General features: G+C 38.8%; 1 protein-coding gene across 2 annotated transcripts in view; it reads left to right on the plus strand.

The window, feature by feature from the left end:
* Positions 1-20,883, plus strand: part of plpp4 (phospholipid phosphatase 4) — a 212,664-nt gene extending 191,781 nt beyond the window's left edge. Inside the window, exons 6-7 of one of the 2 annotated variants that reach the window (XM_058796424.1) lie at positions 6,584-6,754; positions 20,542-20,883. In XM_058796424.1, the coding sequence (XP_058652407.1) occupies positions 6,584-6,754; positions 20,542-20,753 (383 nt within the window). In that variant the 3' untranslated portion in view covers positions 20,754-20,883. The remainder of the gene's footprint in view (positions 1-6,583; positions 6,755-20,541) is intronic. The other variant, XM_058796425.1, reaches the window with a different exon arrangement.
* Positions 20,884-22,066: the final 1,183 nt, after the last annotated feature.

Raw genomic sequence — 22,066 nt, forward strand, 5'->3', positions numbered from 1 at the left:
AGCTGTAGCTCTCAGAAAACTCCCAGTTCACAAGTTGCAATTACGAGTTTTACGAGGACATGAACGCTTTTTACAAGTCCTTGCTTGGAATTCTATATTGCCTGAAATATCCTGGTTTTGGCTGTTTATGCTGCACAGACCGGTCGTTGTTTTTTTGGTCTAACTGACAGTTCTTATTTATTATTATGTATTCATTTATTTATTTAATTGGCTACTAAATCAAATACACTGCTGGAAAATTACCAATAATTTGTATTCTGTAATATTATTATATATTTTCCTATATTTTCCTAATGCCAATTTTATGATTTGTTCATATACTACTCTTTTTCAGTTTCATTTTTATCACAGAATAAGGCAGAACATATATTTTATAGTTTCTATAGGCTACTGTAATAAATGTTGTCAGTAATGCTGTCAGATACATTGTTTACCTGGAGATGACTTGACAAACATGTATAAACCATGTATTTGTAACAATCGTGCGTGGTTTTAGCCACAGCCATATCACCCTGCAGCTAAGCAGGGTTGAGCCTGGTCAGTACTTGGATGGGAGACCTCCTGGGAAAACTAGGTTGCTGCTGCAAGAGGTGTTAGTAAGGCCAGCAGGGGTGCTCACCCTGTTGTCTGAGTGGGTCCTAATGCCCCAGTATATTGATGGGGACACTATACTGTCAAGATGCACTGTCAATTCAATTCAATTCAAATTAGCTTTATTGGCATGACTGTGTAACATCACAATGTTGCCAAAGCAATACATATATTATACAGATAAATAAAATAATGGGGAAACACATATACATGTCCATATTATACATGTAGGTAAAAAAAAAAAAATAATAATAATTATAAATGAATGATTAAATGAATACAGAGAGCAGTTATAAATGGAAAGGAGGGATCAGCCTTTGTCCCTCATTTTGCCAGGTGGATACATTTTTCCTTTTCTCCCAGAATATAACAGAGTTTGTCTAAGTTACTTTTATGGTTAAATTCAGGTGAAACTAGAGCTATTTGTTTGAAATAGGCATCTCTGATGTGTTTATATTTGCTGCACTCCGTGAGGAAGTGCAGCTCGTCCTCTACGAGTCCCTCAGTGCACTGAGAACACAGTCGCAGCTCTCTGGCTCTCCAGCTCTGCTTGTGTCGGCCGTCTCCACACACAGACTGTGTTCACTCAGACGATACTTCGTCAGCAGCTTTCTCTGACCATAGTCTTTAATACTGCTCAGGTATGGCGCTAATTTATAATCAGATTTTATACTGTGGAAGTAAGTTAATTTCTTTACTTGAATTACTTTTGCTGCCAATCATGAATGTATTCTTCCTGGGTTATTTTTTCTGTTTCTTTAATTTTTGAATTCTTTAACTGAATTGTTGAATTGAGTTGATGTTTTTCCACTAAATAGTGAAAGGGGTCACTCTCTGGGTGTTTTTGCCGATAAGTGAAAGCACTGTGGTGGTAGCTATCTGTCGGCGCGTCTGAAAGATGGATCCAGAACTTCGCTGCTCTCTTCTGGATCTCAGAGAGCAGAGGGAATCTGCCCAGTTCTGCCCTGCAGCCGAGATTCGGGGCGTTTCTGTGAATTCCCAAGATGTTTTTGCAGAATTCAAGGTGGAAAATTTCAACAGGGTTTTTGTCCCATGATTCATAGTTTAATTTAAATTTGGGGCCCCAGATTTCACAGCCATAGAGAAGAAAGGGTTTGATGATGATATCGAAGATTTTCAGCCACAGTTTAATGGGTGGGTTGAATTTGAACAGGGGTCTTATACTGTAAAAAGCCCTGCGTGCCTTATCCGTCAGATCTTTTATTGCAGTATTGAGCTGTCCAGAGGCTGAGATCGTCAGACCCAAATAATTATAACAGGTGACGTGATTAAGAATTGTTCCACCAATTGTGAACTCATATTTTTTGTCAGCAAGACGAGGCTTTTTCTGAAAGATCATGATTTTTGACTTCTCCATGTTTATTGGTAAGGCCCAATCGTTACTGTACTTTTCCAGAATGGAGAGACTTTGGTGCAGCTCCTCTTCATGAGGAGACAAGAGCAGAAGATCATCTGCATACAGGAGGCATTTAATTTCTCTGCCCTCGAGGGTCAGACCAGGACCAGAGGACTTATCAAGTGCTGATGCCAGTTCATTAATATAGATATTAAATAGAGTCGGGCTGAGGCTGCAGCCTTGACGGACTCCTTTCGTTTGACTGAAGTAATCCGTTCGTTTCTCATTGATTTTGACACAGCATTTGTTCCCGTTGTATATGTCCTTTATAATGTCATATGTCCTTCCTCCTATTCCACTCTGGATAAGTTTTAGGAAAAGTCCATCGTGCCATACTGAATCGAAGGCTTTTTGGAAATCAATGAAGCAACCAAATATTTTTCCTTGTTTTGTCTGCTGAACGTATTTATGTATGAGTGTGTGGAGTGTGTAAATGTGATCTGATGTTCTTTGTTTAGGCATAAATCCAATTTGACAGTTGTTTATAATTTTGCGTTCTTGAATGAACTGAACTAATCTGTCATTAATAATCGAGCAGAATAGTTTTCCGAGGTTACTGCTGACTGTGATGCCTCTATAATTATTTGGGTCGTACTTCTCACCTTGTTTAAAAATTGGAGTTATTAGATTTTCTTTCCAGATTTTGGGAAAGTGTCCTGATTTTAGTAAGAGACACTTTCAATTTGGAGCTGCTGTGTTTCAGCATCTCTTTAGGTATTCCATCCAAGCCACAGGATTTTTTATTTTTTAGGGATTTCATTTTGCCTATTAGTTCATTTAATGATATGGGTTTGTCTATATGGTTTAGCTGCTCTTTAATAGTGAATTCTAGGTCATGTAGTTCGGAGGTCAGATGTTTTTGGGTAAGGGTAGGTTCATTTTGTGAATAGAGTTTTCCGAAATGTTCAGTCCAGATGTTTGGGTCGTGGATGGGAATGTGTTTAGCTTCTCTGGATTTATCTAAATTATTCCATAATTCCCAAAAAGAATTTTGATCGACTGCCTCCTCGATCTTGTTGAGCTTTATTTTCATGTGATCAGCTTTTTTCTGTATTAGCAGTGACTTGTAAATTTTAAGGGTTTGTTGATATGTGGCTCGAGTTTGTTGGTTTGCAGGGTCTCTGTGTTTTTTATTTGATAATGATCGTAATTCTTTTCTTAGTTTTTGGCATTCTTTATCAAACCAACCAGCTTTAGCAATTTCTTTTTTACATCTGTAATGTTTTCTTTTTCTCAGGGCTTTTCTGACCACTGCAGAGAAAATTGTAGTTAATTGTTCTGTTGCTAAATTGATCATTTTCTTCTCTTCACCAAATGAAGTCAGTAGAAATGAGTCCATCATGTTCTGATGGTGCTGTGGAGTGCTGTGGAGCGCAGCTTCATACTGGGCAGGACTGTCTTTACTCCATACACTGTTTTTCGGATGAGATGTTAAACTGAGGTCCTGACTCTCTGTGGTCATTAAAAAAAATCACATGGCACTTCTCGTAAATAATAGGGGTGTAACCCCGGTGTCCTGGCCAAATTCTCTCCACTGGCCCTTGTCAAACATGGCTTCCTAATAATCCCCATCCACTGGATTGGCTCTGTCTGGCTCTGTCTCGCTCTCTCTCTCTCTCTCTCTCTCTCTCTCTGTCTCTCTGTCTGTCTCTCTCTCTCTCTCTCTCTCTCTCTCCTCTCCACCTGTAGCTGTTGTGTGGTGAGCGCACAGGCGCCATTGTATTGTGGCTTTTGTCACATCATCCAAGTGGATACTGCACACTGGTGGTGGTTGAGGAGAGACCCCCCCAAATGATTGTAAAGCACTTTAGGTGTACAGCAATACACAATAAAGTGCTATATAAATGCATCATTCATTGTCTGCACATTTTTTTTTTTTTAATCAGCTTAGCCACAGCGATACCTGGATGCCTTTGTCCATATTAGGGATTTCCTCCACATCATAAGTTGTTACTTCTATGAGTCAGTTTTGAACTTTCTACACGAGAGCACCCTCCGGCATTGAGTATGAATAAAACATACTTCATATGAGAGTGTTCAGCTCCCCGTAATGTTCACATCACCTAATTTTGGATACGAACAAAAAGTTATTCATAGATTATCTTTTCTCTTTGAATTTAAATCTAAATTTATTCACATTGGCCACTGAAAACGTCTACGTGAACACACTTGCCTGAAAAACTGTGGGAGACAAATTTACGTTTTATTAAATGTGGGGGGTGGCACGTCCCCCACGTATTCTACGCCCATGCTTTGATGTCATTCACCATCAGTCTGTCCAGTGCTGCTTCAAGTCAAACACACACCTAATCTGTATGCGTATTTGCATCACTTTGACCGTTCTCTGTAGATGGCACCTTCTCACGTGCCACAATTAGTCGATTATGTACAATGCCTTCATATTATCGGTCAAACTACTTTTCGATCATTACCTTCTGCAAGTATGAAAACAGGAAAACAAAGCTAAAACCTGGATATTATGTGTCCCATAAAAATCATAAAACATCAAAATACACCATATAAAGATTATAAAAAATAAGCAAAACATGCATTCAAAACACTTAAAAATAAAATAATATAAAATTCAGATAAAAATTCAGATAAAAGCTACCCTAAAGAAATTAGTTTTAAGGCAAGATTTAAAAATGTTAAGAGATTTCGCTTGCCTTATTTTAAAAAAAAAAAAGGAGTTCCATAGTTTTGGAGCTACAGAAGAAAAAGCCCTATCACCCATCAATCTTAAATGGATTGATGGAACAGTTAACAAACCAGTATCAGAAGAGAAAAGGTCACGCATTGGGGTATAGGGAGTTAAAAGCTCTGATAAATAAATAATGCTCTGACCTAAATCCACCCATGGTAACAAACTGCTTACGATCTGTGAGGTAGGACTTAAACCAATTATGTACAGTATCAGAGACCCAAAAAACAGTTTCTAAACAAGTAATTAAAAGAGAATGATCTACAGTGTCAAACGCACTGAGGCACTGAGATCAAGTATCAAAATTGAAAGACAGCCAGAATCTGAGGCAATTAGCAGATCATTAGTAACCTTGACCAATGCTGTTTCAATGCTATGGAATTTATGGAAGCCAGACTGCAAAGGCTCAAAAAGATTGTTTTCAGTTAAATGACAAATTAACTGAGTAGCAACAACTCGCTCCAAAATTTTAGCAAGAAAAGGGAGATTGGAAATGGGACAAAAAAATGTAAGGTTTTCATAATCAATGTTTGTCTTTTTTGGTACTGGGTTAACCACAGCTATTTTAAAAGCTGCTGGCACAACACCAGTACACAAAGAGTCCTTTATAATACTGAAGACAACAGGACACAAAGAAACAAAACATGATTGAAACAAACTAGTGGGTATGGGATCAAGTAAGGAAGTGGCTGCTTTCAATTGAGAAATCTCCTTTTAAAGGGAATAGGAATTTGAAAAAAATAATACCAGTGTAAAATGGATTATTTACCAAAGAAGAACACGATAAGGTAGAGGCACAAATACATTTGCGTACATTATCATAAGCAGAGAAGAGGAGTGGCAGGATCTAAATGTAAGCAGTAAATTTTTATTAAAACAAGGTAATTCAGAACATGAAATGGTAAACAGAACACAGGGAGAACAAGGCAAAGGAACTACACGCAACAACTTCTCAAAGACAACAACTACCAAGATTGACTAAAACACTGGGCTATATATACACAGAGACACTAACAACATAACACGGAAACAAGACACACCTGGGAATGCAACCAATGAAACAAAAGGACTATAAGTTGACTTAAAAATAACTCTCTAGACAGACACAAGACAGGGGAACACAGGCTAAGATCATAACACTTCTGCAACCTAGATTTCATGCATAAATGTGTGCATATGCACGCTTAGTAAATGAGACCCAGTGTTTTTGTAAGGTCATAACTGTCAGTGTAAATGTGAAACCCTTAATTAGGAAAACTAATGTTGTGTGTTCTGCCATTGTTGCTGAAAGAGTGCATAATCACTTTTCAGAATCCAACATAAAAATGTTGAATTAGCATATTGGACACCAAATTATTCGGTTTCATACTATCATCAGTTTTGCTGATACCTTTATCATTAATGCCACAACGCAAATCTCCAAATCTCCATTCAAGCTCATTTTTAATAGCTGTAGTAATTCATTAAAGACATTGTTAATGTAATATAGAGTTTAAAATTTTAGAGGAAAAAACTATCTTGTTTCTTTTATGTTATCTCAACATCTGCCAGGGCAACAGGTTGTTGTCAGAGAGCAGAAAAGTAATAAGAGTGCTCACAAATCTGATTATCATTTATGACTTTTCATGGAAGTCACAGAAATCCAGGTTCTGTTAGAAAGATTAGAACATTTGGGGTGTTCTATAGTGATTCTATTTTAGAAGGATGAGACAGCAGTTCTATTTAATATTGCTGCTGTCTAGGAGACAATTTAGATATCAAAGAGGTTTCTTATGTGATGTGATGTGTTGTTTCCTACTTTATATGGTTTCTTACAGGCCTTTGCATTTACTTTTAACATTTTCTAATTCTGTTTCTTTCACCTTTTGTTTTAGTTGCTTTCTCTGGTCTGGGCTTTACTTCATTCTACTTGGCAGGCAAGTTGCAGTGCTTCACAGCTGCTGGACGCGGGCGCAGCTGGCGTCTCTGTGCCATGATCCTGCCCCTCTACAGTGCAATGATGATTGCCCTGTCCCGCACCTGCGACTACAAGCATCACTGGCAAGGTCAGAGGTTTGCAGCAGTATTCCAAAAAAGCATGCCAGTATTACACTGTAAAAAAAAGAAAAAAAAAAAAGAATTTTTTTACAATTTTAAGGCAACCAGCTTCAGCAGAGTTTTGAGTTCGCTCAACTTATTTTTGTGGGAGATTCTCACATTTTTGTTGTATAAACTTAAAATGACAAGTTAAAATTTTAAGTTGGCTCAACTTTTTTTTTTTTACAGTGTAGCCAGTATATGTGTGTGTTATCATCTGGCAGTCAGAGACACTACATTTTACACGTGTGTGTATTCTGAAATATCTGGATTTCTGCATTAATTCCTCAAAAATTTGTTTTTCATCTAAGTCGCAATTAAAGACAAACTGTGACCAGTGCTGGCAAAATGAGTCACAATGAGCAAATTTTCAAAAATTAGTTATTTTTAATTTCACATTCTCCATTAAAAGACCTTCAAAATGTATGATTTGTTGGAATCGGACGGAAAATGACTGAGCTACACCCATTTGAAGTCTACAGAGTCAGCAAAGTCAATCCTGAGAAAAATCGAATTAAAGTTTTCTGAAGGTTCCAAAGCAAAATCACCTAGCAACATTGAATCTTTTCCACCAGTTCTTTTCTTAATAATAATTACTATATTAATAATCACAAAAAATATATTTTTATATTAGATATTTAAAAAAAAAAACAAATAATGAATGACCTTTTTCAGTTTACTTCTAAGCAAAAGCATTACAGTAAGAATCAAATAAAAATCACTTCAGTGTGTTCATTACAAATAAATTGATTAAAACTATATGTGTATATTTATCGGGATCATGTGCTGCAGAGCTGGAGTGGGACTCATTTTCAGCCTTGGAGTTTCATGCCCACTTTGTTTTTTTGTTTTAGTTTTTTTAGTTTTTTTTTTTTTTTTTTGTACTGGCCTTTTCAGTGCCACCTTTGCGCTTTCTATTATGCATTTTTTATCTATTACTTTTATGCTCGCATATCTCCAACAATGACTTTTTTTTTTCTTTTTCTTTTTTTTAGCAAGGTGAGTCAAAAGATAATTATGTCATCATTGCCAATTAACAATTTAAAAATAGTGTTTATTCTTTAAGAAAATAACTAAGGGACAGAATAAGGGATATTCCAAATTTGTACTGTACCATAATGTAGGCCTAAGTCTGCCTGCAGTTAAAAAGTTCTCAGCAATAATCACAATTGTTTTGCTTAACCTATTTATGTACAATTATTGTAAAAATAATTTTAATCTCATACAAAAAATGTCATCGGCCTGAGTAAATTGTACCATTATAGAATTGTGATTTCACACTGTGAAATTACAAATGGCATGAAATTTGAAAGCGTAACAACTGAAGGTCTATGAAACGTCAGTCAATCAAGCTTTTTTTTTTTTAAACAATAGCACTTAAAGTTTTGAACTAAAATATTATTGCAAATAGACTATAGTCTTTGAAGGAATGAAAATGCATATTTTTCAATTAAAGAAAATTAAGTGATGTTTTATTACCAAATTCCGGGAGGAGCATGCGCAGATAATTAACATGGCCAATTCATCATCAGTAATCACACCATCTATCCAATCTGTACGAGAAAGAACCCGTATAAATAATCAAAGCAGCTTTACCTTCATCTCTAGTCTTTCAGCATTCGGTTCCAGTGTTGCCAACTTAGCAATTTTGTTGCTAAATCTAGCAACTTTTCAGACTACCCTAGCAACATTTTCTTCCAAAAGCACCTAGCAACAAAATTAGCTATTTTAAAAATGTATTTGGCAACTTTTGAGAAGTGACTCAAATGATAAAAAGGTACACATTTTTCCATCTAAATTACACAAAAAGAGGAAATCAAAGATGCCTTGCAGTACACACATCACGTCACATAATAATAATTGTTCATTGATGATACACCTTGTTAGTAGCTTGTACACTAAAAAAATGTAACCCTGTAACCCGAAAACAAAAAATACAATACATAATTTAAAATGCAAGTAAAAAACCTGTGGAAAAACCAATACAGAAAATTTCATCATGTTAACATAGCCCTATTTTTACAGATTTGTCTTAGAGTGTAGCATACGAACTAACTAATACACTGCCTCAAACTCTAATTGTTCAAAATGTGTAGTTTTACTAGTTTGCTAGCTAAAAAAAACAACGTAAATTGTTAAAAATGTGTTTAATTATTCAATACTGTGTTTAAAAATGCACTTATCTATATGTGATTTTATATTATGCATTTATTATTTTACGAAGAAATCTAAATTAACTTAAAATATATTTTTTGCTGAGATTCTATGCAGTGACAATTTTGCGCAGTGATTAGGTAATGGCGTCATCACGCAATGACATCACAACATCATTTAGCAACTTTTAGCTTTTAACAAATCAACCTTCCTTTAGCAGCTTCCCATGAAAATTAGTTGGCAACACTGCTCCTTTTGCCATTTCATCACAGACCCCATTTTTTTTACCGTCCAAACAATGAGACCTATACTCGGGATTTTCGGATCCTCCACAGCAATCCACCGGCCCCAGTATTACTACTTCTCCACCAGACACAGCTGGCGAGCTCCATCTCTATCGCGGCCGTCGCTCTGCTCAACCAGCAACAAGATTTCTATGGAAGCAGAATAATGACAATAGTTTTTGAAACATAAAGCATGTTGAATTCCACAAATCGAAAAAAAGATGCGTTGCAATTAGCAGTGCTTGCATTTTAATGCCTTGTATTTCCAAGGCTTGCAGTTTTAGGTCCTGAAATTTAACATAGTTATTTATTTAAGGTGGGAATATTTCAGTTCAAAATATTTCACACACATTTTCATAATTAAAAATTCAATAATTCATATTCACCTTCCAGAATTCACTTCCAAAATATTCAATCTGTTTAAAAATGCGATGTATAATATTCGACAGGCAAATTTCGGTAATTTTATTTCACTTTCCAAATTCGCTGCCACAAATTCAGTGGTTAAAATTGGGCAGAAAATTCAGCGTTGCACATCCGGGAACCGCAGGAATAGCAGTAGAGCACCGATGCATGATCTCCAGCTGATGTCAGTCGCTCACCAGCAGGTGGCGCAAATGGCGGTTGATGAGGGCCATATGTGGATCAAGTCATTCATTTACAAAAACTGATTTGCAGAAATGGAGCAAGCGCTAAGTAGAAGTTTTGATTATCGGTGCCAGTATAAACATGTGGAAACGCTGATTGTGTGCATGTTTAATTCAGCATCTTCGCTGTTTCCTGTAGCCTACATGTAAGCTGCTTTCTCTACCACAAAGGAGATTATAATGCTCTTTTACCCAACGCTGAAGTACAGAACTAACATTACATCTGAGGAATATTGCTTTTGGTTGCTTAGTTTCTGTAACTTTGAATCATGGCTTGTGTGACGCTGTGCTGTAATACTGGGGTTCCCCTCATATGTCACACTACAGGATTCCCCAACGACGCGTAACGCGCCTCAGTGAACTAATACAGTGACATAAGACCTCAGATCTCAGAATACACTTTATTGATGATTATGCGAACTTTCCCTCAGAAATATAAAAGTAAATAAAAATATAAAAATTTTAAGAAAACACATTATGCGGCTCAGTAGTGCACTAACACAATGACAGCTATTAGGCTTGTTTGAGATGTGCCTCGGCTGAAATGTAAGCAAGAGTAGGCGAGAGTAGGCGGCTGCAGTGAGGGGAGGAGTGAAATAAACGCAGTCCAGACGGACAGTTCTGACCTCTCGAAGTGCAACAGATACCTACGAGATCATAGGCAGATATCGCGTTATTCTCACTCATATGCTGATAAACATGATATAATTTCAGTTCTGTTGCTTTTATATGAATATAAATATGATGAACAAGACACTCAAAGTGCTTGCTATTTAATCCCATATGAAAGGCATCCATTTCTACTTTAATATAAACATGTATTTTAGATTTTTATAGAAATATGACAACAATCACATATCTCACACAGAGATCGCACTGTCATAGTGTTTGGAAATATTCAAGCATAATTTAAATACACAATCACATGAAATCAGATTTAAAAAATAAAACATTTTAGCAGAGAACGCAGCATCACAGTTGTCTGAACCAATGAGCATTAAGCTGTGTCGTCAGTCAGTCGTTTCCCATCATGCTTTTGATCAGCGCAGTCGGTGGAGAGCAACTGCGCGCGACTGCTCAATCTGACACAGCAGCCTCGCCGCCGCAAGAGAATTTTGGCACAGGTCAGCATGACATCAGAGCAAGGCAGATGTAACTCGGACACTTTTTATTTATTAATTTTACAGTAATAATACATACAGTAAGGGAGACATTGGCAAAATTTCATGAAAAACCCTTTTGGTGAATTACTGTAGTTTTAAAAAAAAAAAAGATATTTGTGTACTGTACAAACCGTAAGGGAGCTATTGGCAAAATCTAACCTGTAGTAAGTCAGTTTTGTATCTAGCAACATACTACAACCGTTGGAACATGAAAAAAAAAAAAACCTTTCCAGGGATCTTTTATATGTAAATAATTTTGTACTGTATGTATAAAGGGGAGGTATTGCCAAAATCTCATCTGTGGTAAATCACTATGAGTAATAAAAGCTTTACAATTTGACAGTGTGTTATTTTAAATGTTAAAAGTAATTTTAATTTAAATACATTGGACGGTTTAACCCTTGGGTGCGATAGCGCGTCAATGCTTTCTCCGGTTTACATTTGCAGCAACAATACACCTAGACGGTTTTGAACTCCTTTTTTATGTCGATATATAAAGTGGTTGCTTACTGTTAAAACTAATCGTGGTATTGATATCTTTGTAGAACTGTCGACTCTATAGTTCAGTAGAAAGGGAAAGCAACGAAAATGCAGCGTGTTGCGTTCTTCTGACCTCATTTGTTTGCCTGTATATAGTTCTCATAATCATCAATAAAGTGTATTCTGAGATCTGAGGTCTTATATCACTGTATTAGTTCACTGAGGAGCGTTACGCGTCGTTGGGGAATCCTGGAGTGTGACGTATGAGGGGAACCCCAGTATTACAGCACAGCGTCACACAAGCCATGATACAAAGTTACAGAAACTAAGCAACCGAAAACAATATATGTCTTCCTCAGATGTAATGTTGTCACAGCTCACGGGGAGCACGGGAACCAGGAACGAGGAGACGAGGAATTCACAACACAGGGGTTTATTATTCAAAATAGGAACACAGAATCACAGGCAGGGTAGACACTTAAAGACCGACCAACACTAACTGAAAGGACTGGGGCTTATAAAGACAAGACAATCAAGGGACTAAGGAGACACAACTGGAATCAAATTAAACAATCAAAGGGAGACAGAAACTGGGTCACAGGGCACACATGGGGAGCAAAACACACACAAGACAGTCCAGGGGCGTGACAAATGTTAGTTCTGTACTTCAACGTTGGGTAAAAGAGCATTATAATCTCCTTTGTGGTAGAGAAATCAGCTTACATGTAGGCTACAGGAAACAGCGAAGATGCTGAATTAAACATGCACACAATCAGCGTTTCCACGTTTATTCTGGCCCCGATAATCTAAACTTCTACTTAGCCCTTGCTCCATATCTGCAAATCAGTTTTTGCAAATGAATGACTTGATCCACATATGGCCTTCTTCATCAACAGCCGCTTGCGCCACCTGCTGGTGAGTGACTGACATCAGCTGGAGATCATGCATCGGTGCTCTACTGCTATTCCTGCGGTTCCCGGATGTGCAACGCTGAATTTTCTGCCGAATTTTAACCACTGAATTTGTGGCAGCGAATTTGGAAAGTGAAATAAATTTGCCTGTCGAATATTATACATCGTATTTTTAAACAGATTGAATATTTCGGAAGTGAATTCTGGAAGGTGAATATTAATTATTGAATTTTTAATGATGAAAATGTGTGTGAAATATTTTGAATTGAAATATTCACAGCTTAAATAAATAACTATGTTAAATTTCAGGACCTAAAAATGCAAGCCCTGGAAATACAAGGCATTAAAATGCAAGCACTGTTAATTGCAATGCATCTTTTTTTTCGATTTGTGGAATTCAGCATGCTTTATGTTTCAAAAACTATTGTCATTATTCTGCTTCCATAGATTTCCCCGACACCGGGGCTTAACCTCGCCTCCATTGCCGAAACTTCCAACTTCCCCGGCATCCTCATATCATTCGGCCGCGCCAACAATTCCTCTGATCGGAAAGTGGACTGTATTTAAACCAGAGGCAAACGCTGATTAATTCCGATGCTCCGTTCTATAAACAAACGGATCTGTATGGTCTATTCGTCACCCTGCAAATCAGCCAACCTCACTCCTAAATCCACTCCAGCCACCAAGGCGGCCAATAGGTCGAGCAAAGTCCTGAACTCCCCTCGCTCGACACCACCATTGTCAGGGGCGCGGGAAGTGGGGGTGCTGCAGTGCACCCCCTGTTTTTTTCTGTGGGCAACTGTTTAATTGTTGGGAATATTTAAAAAAAAAAAAAATTCGGAGTGTCTATTTAAGTGCAAATAGCCATGTTGTTGGCAGAGGATATTTACACTAACTCCACCCACAAACGTATGATTGGGATAGTCAAATTTGCAAAAGACGGTCGTTAATTGTTCAGTGGTGCAGATGATGAAGCGTGTGTTACACTTCTTTTGACGCGATCGACCGGGGATTCGAATATGCTTTTTGGCAAACTTTAATTGCATACTATTTTATAATGTATTACAATGCAGAGGTGCAGATAATTGCCACTATTTGCAATAAGTAATGTTTTTCTCTAATAATGTTTTTCGCCACAATTAATCATACCCTTTTATTCAATATTTGCAATAAGTAATTAGCAGGATAAACCTAAAACATCTTCCCACGCCCCTGACCAATGTCCCGCACAAGATCAGGCTTTCCGCAAGCGTCGGGTCGGAGCAGTAGGCCTTCAACGAGCCTGGGCCGCGCCCCAGTAGAGGTCTTCACGGGTCCAAAAATTCGTACCCGAACCCGAAGAGACCCGTAAATGTGCTGCACCAAACCGACCCGGATTTTATTTGAAAGTGGTACCTGAACCCGTGCAGACCCGAGAAATGCCTTAAATGTACTACTCGGACCCGACCATTATTCGAAAGTTGGACCCGAACCCGGCTGGGAAGAGACAGACCCGACTGCACCCGATCGGCACATATTGCACAGTAAACTGCTATTAAGTCAATAACAAGTTGCGAGAAAAAAATTTAAAATTCCCTTACTACTGTTAGTAGCCTTCTCCCTGACTGCGATGCATACAATCAGTGTCAGTGACGGATGACTAATGCAACTTCGCATTTTTTATTTTTTTTTCTCCATCTCGAGTCAACTTCGAGTGTTGCGTTTGCGCAACAATAACGATACTTTTTGTTGGTTGTAATAAAGACTAGGAGCAATTATTTTTTAGCAAAAAACGTGCAGAACAAGAAGTGCGTTACACTTTATTGCGTGCGTGTTCAATAACAGGTGCGTCTCTTCGTCAGTTTTGTTTCAGCTTTTTTTTCCCCAAATCACTCATGAAGGAATCCATGATCACCGTCCACGTTCAGTAGGCTACATTAACTCCGCCCGCGCTCTGCTTCTGGCGGCTGAGGTAACGTGTGTTTTTGGTTTTTTTCTTTCACCTCATTTCCCGCTCACAATTTTCTCATCCTAATTTTACAAACTGCAAGTTACAAAACACACGCATGCTGACTGACACTGATCACTGGCGGGTGCGGTGTTCTCCAATCGACTCGGGTATTACACACAATGTTAAACAGACCTGGGACCCGAAGTAATAGATTGGGACCCGACCCGGACCCGGCTGACCATTTAAAATATAGACCCGAACCCGTACGGGTCTCGGGTCCTCCGTGAAGACCTCTACGCCCCAGTTCTCACCGCAGCAAAGCCTCACTCGCTTCCCGCTTCGGCTCAGCCTTCACCGCAGCTCTTCCGGCCACAGCACCGTATGCAGCCGGGCCTCTAACTTTTGTTTCCAGATACTAGCGCGAGGCTGCCTCCACTAGCCTGCATCAGGCCACCAGTGTTGCCAAATAATTTTCAGGTAAAGATCGCTAAAGGCAGATCATTTGTTGCTAAAAGTTGTTAAATGACGTTTGCGACATCATCAGCTGTTAATGTCATTATGTAACCATGAGGCAAGTGCTTAGAACATTCTGGAATTATTCAAACTTTCTGTATTTTTCACCAGCATTTTACCTGTATTTAATTTACTCATTTCATTTTGATAAATGGATAGATAAGTTGGATAAGATTAATTTTTGATCAACCGTGGAAGAGAAGTTTCACTGTTGATCATAGTGGACCAACAGTAATGATTAAGTACAAACTAAAAATTAAGGCATATCATAAACAATTATTGAACAAGTGCAACCTGCAACTTAATTCTTATATGAAGTGCGTACTGCTAGGCACCTCTCTCAAAGTGTCTAACGTTGCCAGCTGATGTGCCGCCTAGCTGGCTAGCTGTTTCAATACTTTTTCCTTTTGTGTGATTAAGCAAAAAATGCATGCCTTTTATCATTTTATCACTTTTTAAAGACTGCCAAATAAATTTAAAAAATAGATACATTTGTTGCTAGTTGCTTTGAAAAACAAGTTGCTAGGGTAGGGTCTGAGAAATTGCTAAATCTAGCTTAAAAAAAAAAAAAAAACACTGCAAAATTGGCAACACTGCAGGCTTCCAGGACCTTTTTTCCTCCGCCTACAGCTACAGCAGCAGAAGCAAGCATGTGGCTGCCTCTGCTTGCAACACAGATCCTCACATCTCAGACTTTCCTTCTACTTCCCCTAACCCCTTTCCTTTTCAGCGGCCTCCAGCTCCCATAGCGGACACTAGTATGAGGCTGCCCCTGCTAGCAGTGCAGGCTGCACAGGCTCTACAGCTTTTTTCCCCAAATGTCACGAACCCCCATGGCCTACAGCTACAGCAGCTGAAGCAAGTGCGAAGCTGCCTCCGCTTACAACACAGGCCTTCACATGTCTTTTCCCCTGTTACTTCTAACCCCTCTTCCTTTCCAGTTGCCTCCAGCTTCCATAGCAAACGCTAGCGTGAGGCTGCCTCCGCTAGTGGTGCAGACCCATCCACTGCCTTTTCCTTACCCCACTCCCAACCCCCTCCCCTAACCATGGCCCACAGCCCCACTGTCCAACTCTAGCATGTGGACGTCTCCGCTTGAGGCACAGGTCCACACATCTCAGTCTTCTCCTGCTGCTACTAATAACCCCTCTTCCTTTCCAGTGACCTCCAGCTTCCATAGCAAACGCTAGCGTGAGCCTGCCTCCGCTAGTGGTGCAGACCCATCCACTGCCTTTTCCTACATGTGGTCAGACCGCTTCCATATCAAAGAAGCTCACCGAACCCTCATCAGCTGACCCCCTTTAACGCCAGTCCAACCCTATTCATGAACTTCAGGCCTGCCATAGCCATCCCCTAACCCCACCAAATCCACCCATCTCATCTCCACTTCAGCCATCCCAGCAGCACCCCGCTCCCGCAGGAGCCTTATCTGTATTTCCCCACTGCCGCAGCAGTGACTGCTCCTGCAGGAGCCTTTTCTGTATTTCCCCACTGCCGCAGCAGTGTTTGCTCCCGCAGGAGCCTTTTCTATATTCCTCCACTGCCATAGCAGTGCCTGCTTCCGCAGGAGCCAAACTCTCTTCTCTAAGGCCACAGCATTGCCGTTACTCCAAGCGACGTCCAGCACCCCACCAACCTTAAGCTCTGCAAATTTTGGGGGGTTATCAACGCACCTCTCTGGCTGCTGTCTCGCGCTTATTGCATCTTTGGGGGGAACACTCTGGTGTCCGGGCTAAATGCTGAACTTGGAGCCCTCCCTCTGGACAGCATGCCAAATGCGCATAACCTTTTCTCAGTTAATTACAAGTGAACTTGTGAAAGAAAAAGCGGGTGGTGAAGGGTGCAGTTAGCGTGAGTCCCGCTTGCTCTTAAGCGGGAGCAGCCGGCAGAGGATTCCACCTGGTCTTAAAGCCTTCCTCAAATGCCTACGTGCACAAATAAAACAATGATTTACGCAAAAAGAATGATTGGTTATCAAATGAGAATTTGTTACTGATATGGTCTGGTGAAAATAATAATAGGGGCTGCGAAAAAATGGTAAATAAAAAGAGTGGGGCTGCTATGAGTGCAGGCAGCCTAGGAACAGCATAGTTCAACCCAGTGGCATGACAACACAGGCCCTCGCGGCCAAAAAAAACAAGAGGGTGCTCGCTCCAGAGCCAAATGGGAGGAGCTGGAGCTCTAGCTCACCCTCACTGGAGGTAATGGGTGGAGTGTGACCTACTCCACCTCTGTGAGCCAAATGAGAGGAGCTGGAGCTCTAGCTCACCCTCACTGGAGGTAATGGGTGGAGGTAGACACCCCAACCACACCCTAACCCTACCCTTACCCCATCGCTAAACATTACTCCACCCAATAATTTCACAGAGGTGGAGCTGGAGTAGGTCAAATTCCACCCATTACCTCCAGTGAGGGGGAGCTAGAGCTCCAGCTCCTCCCATTTTGCTCTGCAGTGAGCAGTACTTGAAAAAAACAGACCGGCCCACCGGGAATCCTCCCGGTGCTCAACGCTATGCATGACCGTCAGCGCGACAAGCGAGCAGATAAAAGTACTCCCCTCAAAAAATTTACAATAAAGATCATTTTAAATGTTTAATTACTATTTGGAGCATTGGGATCGCTAGACAAGGGCTTAATGAACTCATTTTTGTGAAAGCCTCAAATTTCACTTTTCATTCCCCTGTAGCTCAAAATTAGCCTGTGTGCATTCCGACTGATTTTGCCAGCATGGGTCACATCTAGGCTAATCTGACTAAACTAATTTCACAAAGAATTGTGATCATTGACAGGAAGTCTGGCCATGTTTTAAAGACTTAAATACTTATGATTTATTTTTGTGATAAATGCTTTAGCAATTATTAAATTATTATACAATTAAAGTTTGCCTTGATCATGCCTAGAAGCCATGTCCCATACTTGCCAGAAACATGTTCCACAACACTTCTGGAGGGATTTGTTTATAGAAAAAGTATGTGTGTTATTAGTTTAGTCAGAACTTATGTAGGCCACAGACAGCAAGGCAGCTCCCTATTAGAACAAAGCTATTGTAAAATAGCCTTGTACTAATTTGGACAGTTTATTATAGCCTTGTGCTGATATTATCAATGTAATTAACTTTTTCCAGGGATTTAACAGGACCTGTAGAGCATAAAATGGAGTATGCATGGTTTGCAAGAGTTACTGCTTCGTAATAAAATATCAGCAACTGTTTGCCAGCTTTAACATGATCTTTACAGCTTACAAAGTTAATCTACTCTCCTGTCTGATTTGTTTGTCGGACAAAATGGTGGATTCAGCACTATGATTTATTCTCTCTATTTGGTTTATGCTATATTCTGGACCTTAACTTTCATAGACATCAAGGGGATGTATCCCCAATATTCAGATTAGTGGTCAGTCAATATAGGCTTGTCAATGACCATTTGTTCATGTTTTACCTTTGGTTCCCACGATCTTGATCACGATTTAGAATCATCTCACCATGTTCACACACATGCAGAGTTGTTCTGTAATTTAGGGAAGAAACAAACATAGTGGAAGTACACTAACTCAGACAAGAAGTTTAGGCAACATGCTGCAAATGTGATATCACAAAATAAACCAGATGTGTTATTATTAAAACATATCGCAATGTTCAAATTTATTCATTATTCAAACATATCAAAATTCTAACTAACTTTAATTTGTTCAGCAAGATTCTATTTCAGGTTCCTCAAATCTGCATAGTTTAGCTCAAACTCTGATCAATCTTATCTACCTGTGATTTTCTAGTGATCCTGAAGACCTTGCTTAGCTTGCTCAGGCATGTTTGATCAGAGTTAGAGCTAAAACCTGCAGGGCACTGGCCCTTCAGGACTGGATTTAAGGAATCCAGTTCTATTTCAATTTTTGCTTTGCCATGATCTGAAAGAAAAAAACTGACCGTAGCAGAAGACACTATATGCTAATTGTGTATGTAGGCCTTTCATAGCATCATGTTGTGCCCATAAGAAATGTAGGCGGTTAAGGCTAGAAGGGATACGTATGGCGCTACTGGGCATGCGCACATCAATACAGCGTTTTTTGTTTAGTTTTTTTTGTCACACTGTACAACAATAATTACTTTTTTTTTCATTATTGTAATGGGTAGGTTTAGGGTTGGGGTAGGTGTAGACGTTAATAAAACACAATCTAATGGGTAGGAAATTAAATGTCATTGTTCATATCTGGTCGGAGCTCTATCCCTTCTAGCCACAACCAATGTAGGCCTTTCATAGCATCATGTTGTGCCCATATGAAATGTAGGTCACCACATGCACTGATGATCTTTTCCTCTGCCACAACTCTTAAATCTCATTCGCACTCATACTGTATAAATGTGGTCCTTAAATTGTCAGTGGATTTTGAGTGTCTCATCACTGATATTAAATAAGGTGAGACACGGTTTCTCACACAAAGCAAAGGTGAGACGGTTTCTCACACAAAGCAAAGGTGAGACGGTTTCTCACACAAAACTATTAAATGTCTTTAGAATACCTAAAATATATGTACAAGTTATATAAAGCAAATCTTTGGAGCATTGTACCCATTCTCTTTTATTGTGGACAAAAGCAGCTTGAAAATTTTGAGTGTGTTCCACAGATGAATTAAAGTATTTTTTATGTCTGCCTGAACTATTCCTGTTCAGGAATTATGCATTTTCAGAGACTACTATGTTTGAATATAGTATGGCATTTTGAAAAGCTACTATTTATATCATTACTTATTTTGTCTTTGTGAATTTCTGACTTTAAACTACAGAGAGAATAAAAAAAGTGAAATCCCTGAAATGAATGACAGCACAAATTAGAGTTTTCCAGCATATAAGCAGCTGGCCCTCTTAATTATCTCCAGAAAAGTGTGCATGTCCTAGATTTTGTTACTAAACTATAAATATGCAGATTAACACTTAATTTGGTTATATATATTTCCTTGTCACTTTGCAGAAGGACACCTTATATCAGACAAACAACTGCAAGCAGATACTTATTAGTGTGACTTTATATAGACCTGTCCCCTGAGGCCTGCTGGGTAGTAGAACAGAACTAATCTGAACAATAGTGGCATGGACCATTAAACTTGATGGGTCCGATCTGGTCCAAGTAAATACAAACTGTGAACTCATACAAGCTTGCCCTGTAGCATGCTGATCTAATGAGTATGGGATTGTTCCAGGGGTAATTTATCAGTCTTACCTCAAAATTATTTTTCAGTCATTTGATTTTATTTTTGTCCTCACATTTTGGGAATGAAATTGCTTTGAGGTTTGGTTATACAGCTGTGTGTCAGTGTGCAGTCCAGCTCTTTTAACAACCCTCACAATGGTGGCGCTTAAATTCTTGCTCTCAGGGTAGCATTAAATGGCAGAAGCCATTAGGTGAATCGTGTTTGTTTAAGAATGCTATGTCAGTCATTATCTTCTTTGAACACTAAAAGACGCAGTTCAGTAGAGCCACAATTAGATATAAAGCTTTGTTTGCAGTAAAATACAATCTATCCTCTATTATTCACGGGAATAACAACAACAACGGAATGAAAACATAGTATTATATTAAAGACAGACAGTTACAAAGCTATATGGATGAATGTATAGATGGACCAAAGTCCTACTTTCACTAAGGCTATGTCTTAGTGAACTTTGATTTGTTCCTCACAGATGCTTTTGTTGGGGGATTGATTGGCCTCTTCTTTGCCTACATCTGTTATCGGCAGCACTACCCACCCATCCTGGATGTAGACTGCCACCTGCCATATGCTAGTCTGGCTGGAGCAACTGCCCACAACATGCCAACCTCCCAGGATCAACCTCTGCCAATGGATAATGCCACGAGCCTGCCTCTGGAGGGCATGACTGAGGGACCAGTATGACTAATAGAGACCCACCAAGGCTCACACCCCTCTGACCCCCTACCACACCAATGTGGTATGAACCACACTTGACTGACACTTCAACATTCCAATGAATTAGACAGATACATTTTCTTTCATTTTTTTTTCTCTCTCTCTCTTTCAATCATTAAGCAGAGTTACAGTTCCTGATTTCTGATCAGTTATAATTAATGTAATTACTTTATTCAGTAATTATCAGTATTGGCAAGTTGGAACCTTGGACAATATGTATAAAATTTGTTAGTGCAAGAATCTCTCTTTAAAGAAAATTACCATGGTAAGTAATAGTGAGAACCATGGTACACAGAAGTTGTAATTATTCTATAATAATTATTATTATTATATATACCGAGGTACCTCTTCTATAAAACGTTTTGCATAGGTTTGCTATTACCCAAATAGCAGTGAGAGAAGTTGATCTTAGACTGAAATTCTTATTCTAAGAGGTTTCACTCATAAATATGTAAATCTTGGATTGAAATCCTAAATCAATTCATTATTTGTTTCCTTTATATGGTTTTGTGTTGATTCATTAGCAGGTGTGCATGCATGTTTAAAGCTAGTGTGGAACTTTGCTGTACTGTTGCTTTTCCACGTATCGCATACCAAGCATAGAGGAATTAGAATGGCAGAACAGACTCACTAGCAAAAAATACCAAGGCATTATAATATTTTTTATGATAAAATCATGGGTTTTGGACACTGGAGGTTTTTTAATGACTCTGGTAATTATTCAGTGCCCATCTATCAAAGTAACATCTTATTCCTAATTTAACCCTCTGGTATAGGTTCCATGATTTTAAACCAAAAAGAAAAAAGTTTGGAAATTTAAAAAATTGATACTTCATCGGAATGGACCGCCATAGGGAATGAATGGGAAATAGGCGAAAATACAAAAATACAGAGATGTTTTTGTGTGTATAATCTACAAATCAGCCACTATGCAGAAAAAAATTGCAATGAAGGGGTGACAAACCTTAAGCAATTATGCCTGAAAACACTGCTCAGTAACGAAGGAATACACAGCACTGAATGTACTGTGCCTTGCAAAAGTATTCAAAAGTATTCCCTTCTTTTTTTTCACAAAAGTATTCATAACCTTCATGTTTTTCTAAACACTGCTCAGTAACTAAAGAATACACAGCACTGAATGTACAAAAGTATTCATACCCTCCATTTTTTTCACGTTTTCTCATGCTGCTGCCTTATGTTAAACTGCTTTAAATTACTTTTTTCTTTTTTTTTTTTTTTCCTTTTTCTTTTATATTGCTTGATATATGCAAATGCCACGA

The sequence above is a fragment of the Onychostoma macrolepis genome, chromosome 13, assembly GCF_012432095.1.
Source record: "Onychostoma macrolepis isolate SWU-2019 chromosome 13, ASM1243209v1, whole genome shotgun sequence".
Taxonomy (NCBI): domain Eukaryota; kingdom Metazoa; phylum Chordata; class Actinopteri; order Cypriniformes; family Cyprinidae; genus Onychostoma; species Onychostoma macrolepis.